The sequence below is a fragment of the Ambystoma mexicanum genome, chromosome 3q (assembly GCF_040938575.1).
Source record: "Ambystoma mexicanum isolate Mex_15411 chromosome 3q, UKY_AmexF1_1, whole genome shotgun sequence".
NCBI classification, from domain to species: Eukaryota; Metazoa; Chordata; class Amphibia; order Caudata; family Ambystomatidae; genus Ambystoma; species Ambystoma mexicanum.
The window spans coordinates 772,939,857-772,960,769 of NC_090926.1; the positions used below are offsets into that span (position 1 = coordinate 772,939,857).

General features: G+C 49.1%; 1 protein-coding gene across 5 annotated transcripts in view; it reads right to left on the bottom strand.

Annotated features, from left to right (window-relative positions):
* Positions 1-20,913, bottom strand: part of TMEM94 (transmembrane protein 94) — a 2,019,771-nt gene that overhangs the window by 119,055 nt on the left and 1,879,803 nt on the right. For all 5 annotated transcript variants that reach the window (XM_069654803.1, XM_069654805.1, XM_069654804.1 and 2 more), the window contains 2 exons: positions 6,072-6,153; positions 3,143-3,291 (listed from right to left, as the gene is read on the bottom strand). In XM_069654803.1, coding sequence (XP_069510904.1) covers positions 3,143-3,291; positions 6,072-6,153 — 231 coding nt within the window. The remainder of the gene's footprint in view (positions 1-3,142; positions 3,292-6,071; positions 6,154-20,913) is intronic.

Sequence of the window (20,913 nt, forward strand, 5' to 3'; positions counted from 1 at the left end):
GATTGCTTCAAATTCTGCCATAAAGATTATGGCAAGGCTTGGGGCGAAAGCTGCCCCCATAGCTGTCCCAGAAACTTGAAGATAGAAGGTTTCGTCAAACATAGAGAAGTTCTTGGTCAGGGCTATTTCCAGTAATTCCAGGATGAAATTGACTGGAACCTGTTCTTGTTCCATATGATGAGTTAGATGGTTCTGTATGCAATTAAGGGCTGCCGTTTGTGGAATACTGGTGTAAAGGGCTTATATATCCAGGGTCACCAGGGGATTAGTCTCACTGTCGAAGGTTAAGTTTTCAAACAAGTTGATAGTGGACATCGTGTCCTTGAGGTAGGTGGGAGTCAGTTGGCATAGTGGTTTCAGGAAGAAATCAATAAACTTGCAGAGGGGCTCAAGAATAGATCCGCAACCAGACACAATCGGTCTTCCGGGCATGGAGGTGGTGTCTTTGTGGAGCTTAGGGAGTGCATAGAATGCTGGTATTCTTTCTTCTGAGGTATTGAGAAAAAGTTCCTCCTTATCTGTAATCCAGTCGCATTCACGGGCGTGCCTGTACACAAAGAGATTTCTTGTTTGATTGTGGCTGATGGATCTTTGCTCAGTACTCTGTAATTGGTTCTCTCATCGAGTAGAGTCAGCACCATTTCTTTATATTGTGAAATGCTTTGCACCACAATTCCTCCCCCTTTATCAGCAGCCTTGATCACAATTTTGTTGTTCGTGGATAGGTGTTTGAGAGCCTGACGTTCTCCATTAGTCAGGTTGTGTCTGATAGAGGTCTGTGTTTGGCCAATTTTGGCAACTTCTTGTCTGACACATCTTTTGAAGGTGATAAGGGCTGGTTCTGTATCATTGTCATTGGGGCAGTAGTTGGACTTAGGTCTCAGTCCCGTGTCTTCCTCTTCTGGTCAGCGTCTTGGAAGTGTGCCTTGAGTCGAATGGATCTGAAGAAATGTTGGAGTTCATTTTCCAGTCCAAACCAATCAGTGTTGTTGGTTGGGACATATGAGATGCCTTTTGTGAGCAATGCTAGTTCTTCTTTAGTTAGATTTTCCTCAGAGAGATTGCAGACTTGTAGTATATCCGGAGTGGCTAGCGGCGCCGATTGCGACGTTGTCCCCTTGGTCTGTGCCACGGCGGGTATCCGAACGTTGGCATCGGTGGGGGGGCCTCAAAAGTTGTTGTTGAGGCCCCCTTGCCCTAAAAAAGGCGGTGGTTGTTGAAAAAATGGTGGTATAGGCTGCATGTTTCTACCAAATTTGAGGGTTAGGGTCTCCAGAACCCGAGCCTGAGCTTGAAGTGTCCGAGAATGTGACCCAGCGTTTTCTTTGTCTGGCAGCACCTGCTGTGTTCTGTGCTCTCTCTTTCTGTTTGTTTTCGTTGTAATCTGCCGACAGGTAAGGGTATACTTTCTCTACCTTGAAGGTTGCCATAGCCTTAGCCAATTTTTTATGCTTTTTCTCCAGAGTGTCCGCCATAAATTGGTCCAGGGCCTTATTTATTTCCTTACGCTTTTCACATGCGTTAATGTAATGCATTGTCATTAAGGAATTTCTTTTCTTCATTTTCCAATTCTATTTTGATTTTAAGATGAATCTGTTGTGCCGTGGTGATCGTTAGAACCATTAGGTCCCGGCTGCATTTTGTAGCAATTTGGCTAAAGCCGAGCATGTACTCTTGGTCTTGGCTCATTTCGAATCGTTAGTCGTATCGGCACCATATTGGTTTTCAAGTAGTCTCTCAAAAAATGACCATGTACTTCCGTCCGGAAGCACTTTTTCTTTAGTTTGTGCGTCTCCTGACGCTGTAGATGATGTCATCAGTAGTGGTCCCAGCATGTTGAAAAGTGAGGGACCTCTAATGATTTCATTGGTTTGGTCCTCTGAAAAACTAAATATCTGTTCCATTGTGCAAAATGGGCGGGATGGTATGGGGGTGGGAGAAAGTGCAGGGAAAAGGGGGGGTAAGGGAACCCCCCCGTGAACTAAAGGTTGTCGTGGGTAGCAAATCAGTGCTAAATTTAACAACAAAGTTAGTACAATGAAGCCCTAAGTGAGAAAAACAGGCTTCAATGTAAATGTTTCAAATAGACCCATAGTACAGTAAGAACTGTATCGAAGGTAGGTAAACTAGAGGGGCAGCCCACAATGGAGGAACCTAAGGCTGAGGTAAGCAGTATGTCACAGAGAGGGGTAGCGGCCTAGCAAAGTTGAGACATACTATAACTTTTGTATGTAGTTAATTATATTGAAATTGGTGGTGTATGCAACAATACACCAATGATTCCTCCTAGTGATGTAATCTAGAACCCCCTGGGGGTGGACAAGACAATATAAATTGTATTGTATGAGGGTGCTCTATGTTATTAAGAGAAACCACTTTTTTTGAGGTGCAGTTTTTATTATTATTGCACACCGCTTTCTTTATCAAAACAGCAAAAACCAAAATACAGTGTCCTGATAAAATGGAAAAGCAAAAGGTACAGGCAGTATTGGAGCATAAGTCTCAGGCCTGTTCTGTAAGCAAAGGAATAAAGTAACCAGAAAGCAAAGCAATAACTAAATTATGATAATAAACTTTTGACCAAAAGCAGAGCTGGATGAGGATATCAGATGAGGAATTTGTGGGAGAAAAGCAATCCATTGAAAGTGCTGAGACGAGCACCAATGTTGGAGGGTGTGCTAGGCTTGAGTGGGAGGCGGGCAGAGAGACGGGGAAGAAAGAGTTAAGAGGGGAAGAATTAAAGAGAGCGGGGGAGAGAGATGGACAAAGAAAGAGACATAGAACGGGAGAGAGAAAAAGAGGGAGAGTGTGCCAGGGATAGATAGAGAGAGAACACAGTTCCTGTGTGAGGTGCAGGAAGCTCTAGGAGAAGGAATGAGAACCTCAGCTAGTTCAAGGTAGTTCTGTGTATATTTGATTTGGGCAACCCTTCCAGTATTGGGCACATGCATCTCTGGGATGGGAAAGGAGGTATAAAGCCTCCAGCACAGTGATTCAAATGGACCACTGAGGGATCAGAGGGCAGCCCACTATAGTGAAGGGCAGTGGGAGTTGTAAGGTAGACAGGGTCTGCATTGTGAGAAAGAGGGGATTCACTGTTCAAGGCATTTGTGATCCAATGAAGGAAGTTCATCCCTAGTACCTGTGCATCATGATGGTGGAACAGTTGGTTTGGTTGAGGCTTCTGGAGATTTCGCAGAACTCTTGCAGTGAGAACCAGAAGCAGACGAGGCAGGAGATGACTGTGGCAGAGAACTTGACAAGGAAGCAAAGAAGGAAGTAGTGCTGTGTCTGAGGAAAAAAGCAGGAGACACCTTTAGGGACCAGACTAATGAAAGATAACAGTCCAAGTCCATGTCTTCCTCCCCTACACTGTAGCAGGGCCCGCACAGTGGACTTATCCTCCCAACCACACCCTACAGCAATGGAATCTTACCTCCATCATTCTCTTGTCAGTGCCCTAAGTCTCCTCTCATGTGAGCTTCCTCCAAGAACTAACATATCAGTACTAGAGCAATCCAGCAGTCTAAATTTCTTTGGCTACCCACACCATGCCACATGAGGGAGGCAGGAGCTTGTCAGATTGCCACCATAGACAAGCCTACCCTGTAGGGGAAAAGAGGAGCAGAGAGCCCACAGATCCTGACACTCATGCACACTCGGCTCCCCTTCTCAGAAACCTGATTTAAAACCATACAGGGAAACAGCAGGACCTGAATCAGGAGGCCGAACAGGAGAAATACAGTGGTCACCAGCTAAGGACATCACACTCATACAGCTGAGAGTGGTTAGGGGGTGAGAGTCCAGCCATAGGGTAGGGCCAGAGTGGGGGCAGATAGAGAGAGAGGAGAAAGACCCAGGCAGGGAGGGATGGAGGAGAAAGGGCTAGGCGGGCAGAGGTGAGAGAGACCCAGGCAGGCCAGGAGGGAAAAGGTCCAGGTGGGTAGGGAGAAGGAACCAGGCGGGCAAAAAGAAGAAGGGCCAAGAGACTGATGACTGAATGGCCCAGAACACTGGAAGGCACTGAACCAGAGAAGTGGATAGGGAGGCTAATGGAGGAGGAGTAAACCATTACCGGACCAGGACAGGTGGACAAGAAAATGGATAAGGGAAAGAGATAATAATTGGCCTCACAACAAGTTTGGTGGTATCTCAGCAGTAAATCCACAGAGATACTACCAAACAGAATTACCGTTACCGCCAATTGGTCCAGCGGAATTACCGCCGGATTGCAAGTGGTGGGAGTTGGTGGTTGTCCCCATCAACTGGAGTCCATAGGACTCCATGGGGATTTCAGCAGAATTACTGCAGGCTGTAATTCCGCCAGCGGTAAGAATGCCGATGTTGATTTTTTTTGGCAGAAAGGAGTCGGATTTACTTCCAGCACTTAGCTAGAAGTGAATCCTCCTCCTCTACGCCCAACTTGTAGTTGGGTGTTGCAGCAATTTTTTACCAGACTGATCAACTTGTAAGGAGGCCGAATGAGTTTGTGAAAGAGTTGTTGGAGGAACAGACAGGAGAAAAGGGAGGTAATAGAAGTAAATAGAGGTAATAGGTTAAACACAGAGGACAGTTGAGGCGGTGGAGAGAAGTGTGGAGAAGGAGTGGAAGAGATTTTATATCAGCATGAATGCACAAGAACAATAGTGAAAAGGAGAAGGTGGCAGACAGCTGGATGTCTGCACTTGTGGCCAGACACCCAAGAAGCGCAGGAAAAGTTTAGATCAAAGAGAAAGAGAACACAAACTGGGTTTAATGAAACCGGAGAGTTATTTTCTTTGGACACTTTATCCACCCCCAAAAAGCATTATTTTTCTGATTTTTCTACTAAGTTATAATGGATAAGCACCATCCCGAAAATGTTACTTTAGCTCAGACCCTACCATTTTGTTATTGTGGACCCAATTTCTACACAGTTCCTAATATACCTAATGTACCTTTTTAGTACCCAGTGAGGGGGTGTGACAGCCTCCCAGCCAATGGGGAGGCTCGGAACGTGGGCGTTACCAGACCGTAATCCCACCACCCTAAGACTCCTCAGGGCTGGAGGCCATCTCCTCCCACCGGGAAATGAGTTTCCCCCCTCATTTGCCTCACCCACACCCCTTTACCTCATATTTACCTCCCTCCACCCGACCTACTTATTAATTCCGGTTCGGAGCAGATGCAGCGGGTACACTTCTATCCCTGGCGCGTTTGCTCCTGATCTGAGACACACCACCATGGAAAGGGAGAATGGACTAGGTGTAGTCCCTTCTCCCGTTCCATGGCAGCCGTTTTGTTAGTTTATTTTTTTTATGTTTGCTATGTTCAATGGCCGCCATGGAAAGGGAGAACAGACTTAGTTTCCCCTTCCTTGGTGGCCATTTTTGTTCTCTTTTTCTGTTGAAAATAATTGCTTTTAGTAACCCGGTCTTGTGGGCCGGGGTACCAATAGCAATAACCCCCGAGCAGGGAGGGCATTACTGCTTCAGGTAATGCCCCAGAGACTGCCTGTAACTATGGGCCTTGGCTATTACCTGCTCGGGGCCTATTGCTTAAGTCTGTTCTTTTATGTGTTGATCCAACCATGTGACAGACCCCACGAGGGAGCCGTTTCCAGCAGTGCTGTCAATGCTATAGGACTAGAACAGTAAGCGTCACCTACCAGTAACCGGTCTATGCCATAGCATGCAGGAAGTGTGAGCATTCTCTACAAAGTGGCCAGTTACCAAAACAGACCCCACCCACCCGAAATAGTATTCTCAAGTTATGTGCCAACAGTGCTACAGGACCTCAGTGCTGTGATCATCCCTTCGCCAATGCCTGGTCAATGCTAATAGACTCCAGCAATGTGAGTTTTCAGCAGAGGTGCCCCTGAAGTGCCATATGCTCCCCTAGCTATGCCTCTGCAGTTCAATGGGATTCTAGCAGTGCACGGACAATGATAAAGCAATCCAGAAATGTAAGCCCCCTCCAGCAGTGGTTGTAAGTACTTTCAGGCCCCATCTGTGAAAGGATCCTCCAGCATGTTCCTGTAACGGTTCTATTGGCACTACAGTTAATCAATGAGAGTTGGAGCCATTTCTTACCTTTCTGGGAATGGTAGTCAAGTTTTTTCCGGTTGCTACCGTCATGATGGAACCATCAGGGGGCTTCCCTAGTAGAGAAACACTGCAAGAGAAGCATAAATTATGTCTCAGAAGGAACATAACAGGAAGATCACAGCTGGTTTAAAACCACTGTAGGAAGAAAGGAAACAATCCCCTTAAGACTGTAAAGCCTCTCTATTTACGGGTGGTCATTTTGAGTATGGCACAAATGTATCGTGGAGGGAGAAGCACCCTAAACACTTTCCTAACCAGGGAAGGACGGGAAGGCATGGAGGAAGTGGAACTAAATAATGTACTCGCAAATTACATTTTTTGCCTTGATGTCGATTATAGAATTGCATGCTATCGCTATCTAGTCATCAGGTCCAGCACTGTACCTTGTTTGTATGAATGAATTCAGATAATAGGTGTTAACAAGGACGCGTGTGATGAGGAATCAGATTTTATTTTCTAAGCTGACGACTTAACAGCATATTCTGTGTTCTTTTTATGACTTCCTTTTTCTTTCCTTCTATAAATCCAGTTCTATTTTCTGTGGGGCGGTTGAGTGTTAGGCAGAGTTTTTGAAGGCCCTCCAGTGAGTTTTTCATCAATCCAAACAAGTAGTTTGTGCACAGAGTTTCCACCAAGTTAGTCCAAAACACTCACAGAGCAGTCTTGTTTCACACGGGGGTACAAAGGAGTCATTTGAGGAAACAGCTACTACTAGTGGCTAAAAGAGTCTACTCAGGTTTCAAACTCTAAAAAATAACAGTGATACCAATCATAAAGATAAAATAGGCAAAGCTAAGAGATATCCCTCCTTCACCTTTTGTGGTAACGTGGGCCGAGGGAAGGCTATACTCTTAGAAGGGCTGTGAATATGAGATAGTAGCAACACACAGCAATAGAACAACAGGTCAAAGTAAAAATGTCCAATCAAGATTCTATACAAATGTATATACTTCAATTAAACACATCAATCATACAGATAGTTAAACACTGCACAAACCCCACCCCTGTAAAAGAACGCAGGAAAATGCAGAACAGGTATGTGTAAGCACTCTGGGTACTTCAGCAGGGAGAAAAACGTCAAGAATTGCATCAATGGGCCTCATGCCGAGTTTGCCGGTCCGGAAATAAGGGTGCCGGTAAGATCACCGGCACCCTTGTTTCTGGACCGGCAAACTACGGGTTTGCCTGCCAGAGCGGCTGTGCCCGACAGGTCTGACCCTGCCGGGCACATCGGTCATGGTAGGCAAAGGCGTCACGGAAACACCGGCACCGTTAACAACAGTGCCAGTGCTTCTGTGTCCCCACTCCCATAGAGTCCTATAGGACTCTATGGGAATGGGGAGTAACACAATTACCGACGCCTGACTTCTGGGCCACCGGACTTGTAATAGCCCAGTGGAACCGGGAAGTCAGGCACCAGTAATTTTTTACGGGTCCAGCCGCAACCTGCCGGTAGCACAGCACGGTTACCGACGGTAGCACCGGCAGGGTTACCGCCGGACCAGTAATGAAGCCCAATGTCACTTATAGGATATGCTCTTCAGAAATAGGATGCGCCAAGGGCTTTCACCAGTCACTATGGCTCCCTAAATGGACCAAGGGGACAGCGGCGTTCAATAGTATCTGATTCCAGTTCTCAGGCAGTTCGACAGGGTCGAAACATGCTTTGAGATGGGATGCTTACGGGTCGAACCAGATTTAAAGGAGGTGAATCAATGTAGAGTTCAGGTTGAGAGGTGCTCCATGCGGTCTGAAGGGGGCGTTGAGTGATGCAGGGTGATGGATAGCCAGGATTCGACGATTAAGTGCAGTTTGAAACTATGAGGACCGCTAGTTCAGGTCGAGCGGTTCAAAGTCATCTGCACAGTGCATTGGTTCTCGAGCCGAAAAGGTGACGGACACTGCATTGCTCAAGCATTGCCCAACCGGTTCGAAGGATGTGTGGCGTTTCGAAGTTTGAAGGCGAGTGCCAAAGGCAGCACTGCTGCTCCTGGTGGTTCAAAAGCAGAGCCACTACAGGAGGCCCCAGGACAAGGTTGCTAGCAGGGTGGCATGCCTTGGTCCTCAGGAAAGCCAGCTCCAATGTGCCATGTGGATGTGTAGGAAGCAGAGCTTGACTGCCTAGGAACATCTGTCGTCTCCTCTAGCAGAAGGCTTCGGAAAGGACTGCTTTTTCAAAAGGTTCCAGATTAATTTTTCCTGATGTCCTTGAAGGTCGCAAATCCAAGGGGACAACCCCTCTTTCATAGGTAAAAGGTCACAGGGGATTGGATGCTTTAAGGTGTCTAGTCCCTGTCCCTGAGACAAGGGACCCTTGTTTCCGATGTCATATCCACAGTGCCATGTTCCCCAGGAATTGGAGGGGACTGAAAGGAGGGAGAAGTCCACAGAAAAAACAAGATGGAGGAACCCTTCCTCAAGTCCCCTTGTTCCCTCTGACTGCCCTAACTCCGCCCGCTTCTCAAGCCTGTAGCTTCAAAGTCTCTCTGATGTGCAACCCCCTAGTGTGAGGCAGGCCTTTGATATGGAAGTGCCACGTTAAAGCAAGGCTTTCCAGAGATCTCCTAGTGGGAGCTCCTGTGTCTGGCAGGGAGGATTTACCCATACACCCAGAAAAGTCAACAGGGACAGGCATCCTGCCTTTTGTCTCATTCACTGAAATGCAGACAGGCTTTCTGTATATCACACAGCCTCTCGTAGCTAGTTCACAGGGTTGACACTGGTATGATACAAATCAGATGTGGCTTTAATAATGATGTGAACTACTAGCCACCATACCAAAATCTAGGTGTTTGGAAAACCTCTCTTTTAGGCAACTTTGCCTCCATATTTTATGGACTCCCAAACCTTTTGCTTTTGTTTAACACCCTGTCCTGACACTTTACAGAGAAGTAAAGTCTTCAGCTTCATTTCACTGGCCTTTTTTGTTCATTTGCAATGGGGAAACTGACTAGTCCTTCAGACTGTCAGTACCGGGAAACTATGTTTCCCATTTGCCTTTTGACATGCTATCTGTTTGGTAACTTTTTCATATTGCACACAGCATCTTTTAATGCAGCGCAATGGGGATACTTTTGTATCACGCTAGACCTTCACCAAAGGGAATTTTGGTTACTTTTAAATGTGCCTAAAGATGAGCTGATGGCAGCAGTTACATTTTTAAATGTTTTGCTATATTTCTAGTTCGCATATATGCATTTACCGCATTAGGCTACTAACAGTGGCTAATGTCGGGGGCGTGGCTTGGAGCCGATGGCGAGCGGTAGCTGATCTGCCGAGCTCCGGCCGAGACGCCGTTTCCTGATCCTTTTTCTCCGGCTCATCCGCGACCCCAGCCCTTCCAGAGAAACGTGCGGTTGGGGGAAGCGGTCCTGCATCTGAATAACCATCGGGCCCACCGAATTGGACCCCCTAGTCGACACTGGGGCCCCGAAATGACTCTCCCTCCTCCCGCTCTGGACGGATCCAAGATGGCGCCTCGCATTGCGTAGCGGACCCTCCCCTACGGACTTCCAGGCCTGGTGGGGAGTAGTGGAAGCACGAGAAAGGAAAACGACCCCTCCGGATGTCGCCCGTACGACAGAAGGTTGGCCTGGCTCAGGTTACTCCGCCGACCTAACCCCACAGGACAAGGTGCGTGAGACCCCGCATCACCCGCGAGAGGGGCCTCCCGCCTACCTCTACGCCTATCTCTACTTTTCTGATATTTGCCTCTGTGGGCCGCACAATCAGACACGAGGGGAAAAATACGGCCCGAAAATTCGGCTAAGAAGCGGGCCCCGCTAGCTATCCCGCAAGCTACCTAACTTCCGGGGCCCAGGACGTCCATGATCGTCGCCTCAAGATGGCCACCAAAAATAAGACCAGAGCCGCCACCATGGACTCCTTTGTCTCCACCAGGGTGAAGACCCCCATTCATGTCAGGGCCAGCTCCTCTGAAGCCACCCTGGCGGGCGAAGGGGCGACCGCCGATAGCCATTCTCAGATACTGGATGCCATAGCTTCACTAAGAACGCACATAGACTCTAAGATCGACGAATTCAAAGTTGACATTCAGCTGATTCGCCAAGATGCTCGCAACTTGGCGGAGAGGGTCACGACCGTCGAACGGTCGACGGAGGAAACATCTACGGTCACCACAGCTATGAAGTCAGAAGTGGACCTTCTGAAGAGGAAAGTTGCCTTCTTGGAGGAAAGGGCGGAGGAGGCCGAAGGTCGGGCCAGACGGAGCAACATCAGGATCCTGGGTGTCCCGGAGGGGAATGAAGGGGCAAACACCACATCCTTCGTCGAAACCCTTCTGCTGCAAGAAATAGGGGCCGGCAAACTGACCCAGGGATTCTCAGTCGAGAGGGCCCATAGATCCCTCCAGCGGCGCCCTCCCCCTGGATCGCATCCCAGACCTATAATCGCTAAGATATTGAACTTTCAGGACAGAGAAACTATCTTACGGCGATCCAGGGAGGGGGGCCCCATCGAAAGAGGGGACTCCAAAATCTCCATCTACCCGGACTATACGCAGAAGGTTCAAAGGGAGCGGAACTCATTTGTCCCGATAAAAGCTAGGCTCCGACAACTGAACCTAAAGTATAGACTGCTATATCCGTCACGTCTCAGGGTTATCTACAAAGAGAGAGCAGTGTTCCTCGACAATCCAGAGGCAGCCAACATGTGGCTAGAGGATAATAACCTGGCGGATGGCAAGGACAACGGAATGAGGCCTGACCGCCCCCGGACCCCACGAGCGACCCCCGAGTAACAGTAAAAACTATCGTACATGATGCCGGAACACAGAAGATAATCCAACTTCAGTTTTTCACTTGGAAACGGCCTCGCTCGGCTCCGCCGCCAGGCCCTCGCCCCTCCCCCAGCGCAGAATTCACTCGGTTCAGGCACCCGCCTGACCCAGCTCGCGCCCGACTCCCGGATGGGCTCCGACGGCTCGAGAGCGCCTGAGCACCGCGACAATGTCGTAGTCGCTGGGCGCACCAGTTTGAGTTTTGTTATTAGTTTCATTAGTTGTACAGCCTTCATGCTTCTTTCGCCAACAATGATTGGGATGGGTCTGGGACGTGACCCCGACGACCGGAAGCCAGCGATATTCCCCCCGCAGCCCACCTACAAAGGACTAAAGCAGAGCAGGACTCCGGTGACGGAGTCTCGCATTAGATCCGAAACTCTGACCCGATGGCTACACAGTTAACCGTGATGACATGGAATGTGAGGGGTATGGGCTCATACCTCAGACGCAATCGCATACAATCCTATCTCAAAAGGAAGAGAATCTCGATCGCACTCCTTCAAGAGACCCACCTCACGACGGAGGCCATGTCCAAGATTGCAGACCGATGGGCTGGGTCGGTGAGAGGGTCCCCCTTCTCCAAATACGCTAGAGGGGTGCTAATATGGATAAGCCCGGACGTGCCCTTCCAACTGGAGGGGTGTGAACAGGACAAAGAAGGGAGATACGTAGTGATCTGGGGCTCAATTGAACAGACCCCAATCTGCTTGGTTAACTCCTACTTCCCACGTCACGGGATACCGGCCTACTTCGCCACAATGATTACAAAGCTGACTCGGCACCGGGACCGCACTTTCATATGGGGAGGGGACTTTAACTGTGTTGCTGACACAAATGCGGACAGATCGCAGCCTCCCCCACACCCGAGCAACCCTGCATACCGTGCCCTGAGGGAAACTCTGGAGCAGCTCAATCTAGTCGACATCTGGAGGGAACATCATCCGCCCGACAGGACTTACTCCCACTACTCAGCTCCACACGGAGTCCATACAAGAATTGACTACCTGTTCATCAACATGGAGCTCGCCCCGCGTGCTGTAGCTACAGAGTATCTGGGGCGAACGATCTCCGACTACTCCCCACTGACTATGCTATGGCAGTTGAGGGGCCCCAGACCCCCGATCCCCATGTGGAGAATGCCGACGGCGGCACTCGGAGACCCTGAGTTCAGGGAATACCTTGCCGAAAAATTGGAAGATTACCTGGAAATCAACATGGGGTCGGTATCCTCCTGGGGCACATTATGGGAAGCTATGAAGGTGGTGACCAGAGGTGAAATCATATCGAGAGCCGGTGGGACTCGCAGGCAGCTGCAGAGAACGCTTGAAGCACAGGAAGCTGAGATCTCCCGACTAGAGTCTGCTCACGACGACTCTACAGAGGCCGAGAATAAATTGAAGGAAGCCCGTGCAGAATGTCAACGAGCATGGGAAAGACTGGAGAAATTTGATTTCACCACGCACACCACCCGATCTCACAAGGAATCGGACAAACCAGGGAGATTACTGGCCTGGCTCTGCAAGCGGGAACACCCCGAACACCTCCCAGTGGAGATACGGGACCCCGATGGGACATCCCAGAAGACCCAGTTAGGGATCAATGAAGCCTTCGCCAAATTCTACACCGAACTGTACGCCCACAAGACACAAATTCCTACCGAAGACAATACAAACACACTTGAGGAGATAGATCTTCCCCGTATCTCATTCGAGCAGAGGGAGGATCTGGAGATGGAGATCACTCTTGAGGACGTGCGCGGGGCGATCAGGTCCCTCTCTAACAACAAAGCCCCTGGTAGCGACGGCCTCCCGCCGGAGTTTTATAAAACGTATGAGTCCATCCTCGCCCCAGTTCTCCACGAGGTCTACCAGGAGGCATACACGAACGGGGTTCTCCCCAATACTATGAAAGAAACCATAATCGTCCCTATGCTCAAGCCACACAAATCGCCCACCGACTGTGAGTCCTATCGCCCTCTGGCCATGCTAAACTATGATGCCAAGATCCTCACATCCATACTAGCCCGCAAGCTGGCCAGAGTGGTGGGATCCATCGTCCATGAAGACCAGAACGGATTCGTGCCGGGGCGCAACACCACTGCCAACCTCAGGAGGCTACAACATGTCATTGCTGAAACACGCGAGAGGGATGAGGACCTGGCGGTGCTGTCGCTCGACGCTATCAAGGCCTTCGACTCCATATACTGGGAATGGATCAGGGAGGTCCTGAGAAGATTCGGCTTTGGTGAGGGCTTCATTAGGTGGATAAAGGTCCTCTATAATTCCCCCATGGCAAGAGTGAAAACGGGAAGAATGGTGTCAGCGGCCTGGGAAATACAAAGGGGAACAAGACAAGGGTGCCCGTTATCGCCCATGCTGTACATACTGGGACTGGAGCCGATCGCACTATACTTCAGACAGCAGCTTTTCGATGCTGGCATCAAGGTGGGGAGTGTACACCACATAATATCTCTATATGCAGATGACGTTCTCCTTTACCTAAGAACTCCCGAAGTTAACGCACCGACTGCGCTGGAGGTACTGGACAACTATGCGAAGTACTCGGGGATCCGATTCAGCAGGAGCAGTCCTCCGCATTCCCCCTGGCGGGTCTACGCAACACTCCAGAAAGCAACCTCCCAGTGATAGGAATAGGTTGGCAACTGGTCAAGTTCCGTTATCTGGGGATCAACGTAAGCCACACTTCACTACTCACGCACGAACACAATACGGAGGTCGCTATCACGAGTTTACGACGCTCCATAAAATTCTGGTCTAAGCTCCCACTGGCCATGGTGGGCAGGGCAGCGATAGTCAAGATGATCGCACTCCCCCGATTCCTATACTTTTTCGTGAACATTAGCCATTACATCCGACCGCCCTTCTTCAAGAAGCTGGAGGCCATCATCAGGGCCTTCCTTTGGGGCCCCCACAGGCACAAACTGTCGCTATCTGTTCTCTCCCTCCCACATAAGGAGGGTGGAATAAAGCTACCGGATTTCCAGTTATACTACCTGGCTGCCCAGCTGAGCCACATAACGAAATGGCTCTCGGACGAACCTTCAGCTGAGACAGAACTACTGAGGCAATCCTCAAATAATGTGATCCCCAGGGAAACCCTATGGCACCCCACACGGCGATTCCCGATCACCCCACAAGTGATTGACCTGGGAAGGAAGATATGGGCCAGGTCCTGCTACATCAGGCGAGTACAACACCCATACTCTCCGGATAATCCTATTTTAGCAGATACCTGCCGAACGGAAACAGACCTCTCCACAGCAAGGCGGTGGGAAGAAGCCGGCATATACACATGGGGCGACATGTACGAGGAAGGGGAATTCAGGGACTTTGAATCTCTTAAGGCAACCAAAGGAATACCCCCGGGCCAGTTTCTTTGGTACCATCGCCTTAAACAGACTGCCAAGAAACAATGGTCCGGCTGGCCGGAGGAACCCTCCCCTGACCCCCTACTTCAAGAAATGCACGACCTCTCGGACGGCTGGAGGCCAGTCTCCAGGCTCTACAGCAGACTATGCGACAAACCCAACCCTAAAAGTGAAAATCTGAGGGCGAAATGGGAAGGGGACCTTTAAACCCCGATCACGGATAAAGAATGGGAGAGAGTGTTAATATTTCCCAAAAAGGTGTCTAGGAATACCAGATTCGGCCAGATCCAATTGAACGTCCTGTACAGGACATACATGACCCCACACAGAGTCGCCTCCTTTAATAAGACATCCACTCCTGCATGCCCATGGTGTGGGAACGATAAAGCGGACATGATCCACATGTTCTGGACTTGCACTAAGACGATGACACTATGGTCCAAAGCCAAGCAGACCTGCACGGACGCTGGAATGACGAGGTTTGAATGGACCCCCGGCGAATGCCTCCTGGGGAAGTATCCTAGGCCTAGCAAGTCCAAGCATGTTGTCAGACTAATGGACATCTCATGCATCCTGGTCAAAAGAACAATTGCAATGGCCTGGAAGACGCCGTCGGGCCCCAGGCACGAACAATGGCTCAAAGAACTCGAGAGATGGACAGCAGCCGAAACCAGGGCCTGGCAGGAAGGAATCACGTCAAGCGGCGAAACCGAGTGCGGCACCCTGGAATCATGGAAGGCCCTCCTTAGTGACATACGCTTCAGCGCCGACTACAAACCTCCCTGAAATCTCACAGCATCACACTGGCACTATCCTCCGATGCCAGCACTGGAAGGTCAGTCCCTTTATGCGACCCATCCTGCTTCCTAAAACTCTGGGTCATTGGCCCTAACCCATCCATCCACCGAAAGTTTGCTGTAACATGAAGACTATTGTTGATTAGTTTGTTTCCTTCCCCTACCCTCTACCCCCTGCACCGTCCCCTCTCTTATTTGTATCACTGTTTAATTTCTTGTTGTATTGCACGTTTTTCTCTCACCAAAATCAATAAAATACATTTAAAAAAAAAAAAAACAGTGGCTAATGTCCCAAGATGGCTGTGCCATGAGATTTTTCACGTGTTCTTGGGCCATTTTGTTCTTTGGTCTTCTTCCTGCCTTCTCAGGTCAGGAACTCCCTTTTATGGTCATGCATTTGCCCGGAAAAACAGCTGTTTTCGTGGGCCTGCGCGTGCCATGTGTGTACGGACCTTGAAGTGGTCTGGCACTGTCTGGCCCCAATCCACAAACTGGTGCCACTAAGTCCAGTGTGCATGCATGAGTCAGCCCCACAGTGGTCCCTGATTGTACCACTGCTGGTGTGCATGGGTGGTACAGATCCTTGATGTTGGATGGCTGAGATTGATCACTCACCAGAATTTAGAGTTCTGCAGCCATTCTAGGATATCAGAAGAGGAGCTAAGTATCTTGTGTAGCTGTGCAGACGACACAAGACCGGAGGACGAATCCTGAAAAGGCCTGGTGACCATACTTGCTTCTATCCCGGTAAAGACCTGCTGGGACTACCTGATCCCAGAAGACCCTGGCTGGTGCTTTGACGCTTTGGACTGGTGGGACCAACCAGTCTCGACGCCTTCTCATGATCCTGCAGCCTAGAGCCTTCGGAACTGTCTCTGGAACACCCGGTAGAATGACCAGCTCTGTTTTAGGCTCCCGTACCAGAAGCATCACTGTTCCACATTTTTGCCCAGAACTTCGGTAGTCGCCAGCTAGTCTTACAAGTGGCCTTCCTGCCAAGTTTCAGCATCCCAGTATCCAGGGATCTTGTTCTGGAGGGCTTCCTTTGTTTGCGACTAGAGTGATGCCTGCTGTCGACCGTGTGCAGTGCCTGTCACTGGAACCGGCCATTCCCCAACTGGTAGAGCGTCCTGAAGAGTACTGAATCGGTGCCTGCTGCATTTCTTCACTGGAACGGGTTGCACTCCACTCCAGGATTTGACCGGAAGCTTTCTTGCACACGCAGCTGCTGGGAATCTTCGACTGGGTCCAACTGCGGGAAAATCTACCTCCAGGGACACCCATTTGACCTGTGAAGTCCTTTGGGAAAATCAGACTGAGGGCGGGGAGTAGTCGTAACACTACCCGGTGCACCTAAGTCCTCTGTTGTAAAGTTTGGGAAGAACATTGATTTATTCTCCATTCCATTGCTTTTTAAATGTTAGCTGAAAAAGCTGCCCTAGAAGCTACGAAAAATACGTTTCTTAACTTTAAATCCCATTGAAAGTCTTCTGGAATAATCTTCACCCCCACAGGAGCATTTCCTAACTTTGTCCTATCTTCTAAAGGTACTTTGTGAACCTTTGGGCACAACACCCCATTCAATTTATGGTTGGACTCAAAGTTAGGGGTGCTAATGCTGTGGATTGGTTATACAACTGTTTAGTTACTTACCTTTTGTAAAACAGGCATGGTATCAAGAGAGACACAGACTCAAAAGTAACAGTTTGAAAACCTTAATTATCAAACTTTGTGGGGTTGGTGTAATGCCTACCTGGCCCTAACTCTAAGGGGTTGTTCCCTCAACTGATGCTTCTAATGGCCGTTGATGTTCGTAAGTCCAAAACCAAAATGTGTCCGTGTCCAAACATATGCTTGCCCTCACTCTTAGACCAAATGGGGTAGGGGGGTTTCTTAAAGCAAAAATGGTGGCTCAAAAAAGAAATATAAACCACAGGTGGTTTCAGGACGCCTTACCAATAGGTGTAGTTGCCCACAGAAATTTCCAAGTAGGGCTTTTGCAGCAAGTCAATAATGTTTACAATGTCTCTGGTTCTCTTGCAGTTCCCTTCACCAAGCTTCGATTCTTCCAGTTCCAAACAAAAAGACGCAGTTCCTGTTAGGCTCTCAGGGTTCCCATCCCCAAGCTTAGGCTCCTTTTGGTCTTTAAACAAAATGTGCTCCTTGTCAGGATGCACCTTTCAATGTATAGTTCTTTCATGGGGGGTAGTATCAGAGACTTTCGAGAGCGCCGGGCTCTTTGCTCCTCCCAGGCGCGACCCCTCTGACTTCTAGCCCCTCCTTATTCTCTGCACCATTCTTCTGGCACCTTTTTCCTTCTGTGCTTCTTTCACTATGTCCTTGTTTCTTTTCCACTCTTTGCCAGTCTGTGCCCGTTGCACACTTTCGACTTTGCTGTGCTTCATGCACACTTTCTACTTGCCATGCACACTTGCACCTTCTTTCCACTTTGCTGTGCCTCTTGCACACTCTGTCTCTGCTTTCGGGTCTCTCGCACCCGCTCTTTTAATTCAGTCTTTGTCTTTTTCTGTTTTTGTGCCGCTAGCGCACTTTCTCTTGCTTTCCCTCTCTTTCTTGTCGCTTATCTTGTCACTTGCATCTTTCATTGCTTCTGCTTCCGCTCCAGGCACCCGCACAATACTGAGTTTCTCTCTCTCTTTCGCTCACAAAACTCACCCAAATAGCGCAGCGCTGGCGAGCAGTTCCTTGGGATATGTGGGTCGAGGTCAGGGTCTCACTACCTGCCTTCAGACACCACTGCGACCTGCATATGTCCCAGGGTAACAAACACTGTCCTGGATACGGCCAGCAGGTTGCAGTCCGCCGAACTCTGGCTACTTGCAGGCACAGCTTCCTCGCCACGCTGCAACCCCTGACACACCGGGTCAGCGACTTGATGTCCCGCTCTCCTCCGGATCTTCCGGGTTCTTGCTGCTGCACACTCCTGCTCTCTGGCTTCCAGGTGCCATCCAGCAACCCCAGCTCGCTCACTGCTTCTGGCAGAACCCCACCTTTTATAGTGTAGTGGCGAGTCAGGAGTGTCTGACCTTGCCTGACTATTAGTGGGACAGCCTAATGTTGCTATGTAGCAGGCCTCTCTTTGCCTCCCCAGCTGTTCCTATGGGTAATATGCATTGCTCTCGATCACCTCTTCCTCGTCTCAGTGCATATTGGAAATGGGGAGATGGAGCTGGGGTGAGATTGGAAATACCGTAGACCGACTGAGGGAGTATGTGCTTGTCTCATCCTCTTTTCAATACCAGGTGTGGGGACCTGTTGGGGTCTATTAAGGTGAGTAAGGGATGTTAAATCCTTTTGTTGAATTATTACCATGTAATTTGTATTTTAAACTAAATATGTGCATGTTTTCATTCTTATGTTTGTTAAAGGCTACTTGTTAATCAAATAACAATAATAAAAAATCCTTTTGTTTATTGGAGGGGGACGACGGAGGAAAAGGTTGGGCTCCCAGCAGATTCTCTGGTTTTTGAAGGAGAGATAATGTTAGTGTCAAGAGTTGTGAAAGGGTTTGTTCTCCGTAGCCGTCCAAGATATTTGATCTTCCCTTTTTGTGATGGAAGGTCAAGGGGTAGGACAGGACTTGGGTGACAATATCCCATGAACAACGAGGTTGGGTAGGATGGCTTGGGGCAAAGAATGGGGGAATACCATGTCTCGCCTTCGGACGCCCTCCTCGTAGTCCACAAGGACCCCCTGCCCAGGTGACCCCCTCTCACTAGTCTGCTCCCAGGGTTGGGGTCCAAGAGCGATGGACCTTCCCTGGCCACCGGAGCAATGGATCCCCGGGGACTACTTGTGAGAACGCCATCAGGTTTCTCGCACCTTCTGTAGTCTTCTTAGGTTTCTTCAGACATCTTTATTACAGGTTATATCAAGACTTCATGAACAGAACCACTGGGTCCCATCACCAAGGCTTAACTGACCTTTTCTGGAACACTCACACATCATTCAACACCAAACATTCCACATGACATCACCAGCTCTTCCATACAGTGGCAAGCACTTTACAATTACAACACATCTCCTTCCTTTCCAATGATAACACACACATACAAAACATACCACCTTCAAGCATTTCACAACAATATGTGTTATATTTAGAGTGCTGTGTGATATTATACCTGCTCGCTTCATTTTCCTAGTGTGTTTTTGGGCCTATAATAAAAGTAGTATTGTTTGAACTACTGTCTAATTGTAATCATTGTGTATTTCACTGTGTGGACTCATTGTGGCCCTCTGACCCCACTCATCGCTCCTGAGACTTAGACGTGACAACTCTTCCACACTTACCTTGATTGGTGTGGCTAAACTCCCAGAGTTCCCCTGTTCACTGCAACTGGGTGACCTTCTGAAATCTGTCCACCAGGCCAGATTTGAGTAATCCATTTTAACACTAGGTATGGCTTCCATTTCCAAAATAACCTGCCATTAGGCCGTAGTTTATCACAACTATTATGGGTTTGGGTAAAAGGTGCAGATATAAATGCAACCTCTGTCTGCCGTGACTTTGCTCTCACCTTCAGCTGTCATAAGGACATGTGACCTCCGAGTCTGCTCAGTGCCACAGAAGAGCAGGAGCTACAGATCAGGAGACTGGGGCAACAGGGAACAGGTGTCCCCATGCATTTGGCATGGAGCTTCCTGAAATGGGGTCTGCTTAGCAAACCTCGCTTTCTAAGATGGAATTAGCCACATCTAGTTATGTAATAAAACAATTAAAAGCTAGGGCGTTCACATCCTTACCAAATGGCAATTCCACACAGCTTGGGGGTGATGTTTTTTTAACCTCACTCAATTGCTTAACTAATAAATGTTCTGGAGCACTGATGAGTCCTTAAGGCTACCAGTGCAGGGTGACCCTGTTCCAAATTTAAGTCAGTGGTGTAGGACTGCTACTTACCGTAAGAATGGTAGGGCAGGGAATCAAGTTTCCACTTTCTTTTGCCTGTGCAGACAATGTTCCTATACACAGTGAAGTCCAGACAGGCTTGTGTTAATGATACATTATATTTTCACACAGCAGTCTCTTTTTCACTACAGTGCTCAAAATGGCTGGCCGTGCTTTTTCACACAGCAGCCTCTTTTTCACTACAGTGCTCAAAATGGCTCGCCGTGCTGTTCAAGTTCAGTCCTTGTGGTTCACCGTCCTTTTGGCCGTCTTTCTCCCAGGTAGGGCTAGGAAATTGCCATAAATGGTCATTCTCTTTGCAGGGGATGGTGTCATGGCCACTTGCCCAGGATCACAGGCGTTGCACCATCAGGTGGAGGGAGCAAGGGGCACCATGGTTCACACACGTCCCTTTGGGACGGTTATACACAGGGGGCCCGGTTGGACTCAGTCCTGGTGCCTTTGGGGCCAGGCTCATAGAGAAACGTAAGCAAGACTCTTATTATGGGCAGGAGTGCTTTCAAGAACTTTCCACTTGTGTGCAATCAGTCCGGGTGTGACCTTCTATCTTAAGCTGCACGTGCAACTTCAAGGAGTGGCAGGGTGTGGCAAGCAGAACTGAACTAGTGGGCATGGCTTAGAGCTCAGCTATAAAAGCCAGCCCAACCCCAAGGCACACGCTTCGCGTTAATCTGCATTCACATGCAGCGTAACGCTCACCATCGGCAGGGATAAACAGCACTTACCTTGGGAATCCAGTCTCCTGTCCATACGCTTACCTCCTGGAGTCAGCTTTCACCTGCATTCTTCATCGCTGAAGCCTGGTATCCTCCGGCATGCAGAACTTCAGCACTTGGCACCGCAGCACAACATCTTCGTCATCCTCCGACATGCAGAACTTCAGCTCTTGGCACCGCAGCACAACATCTTCT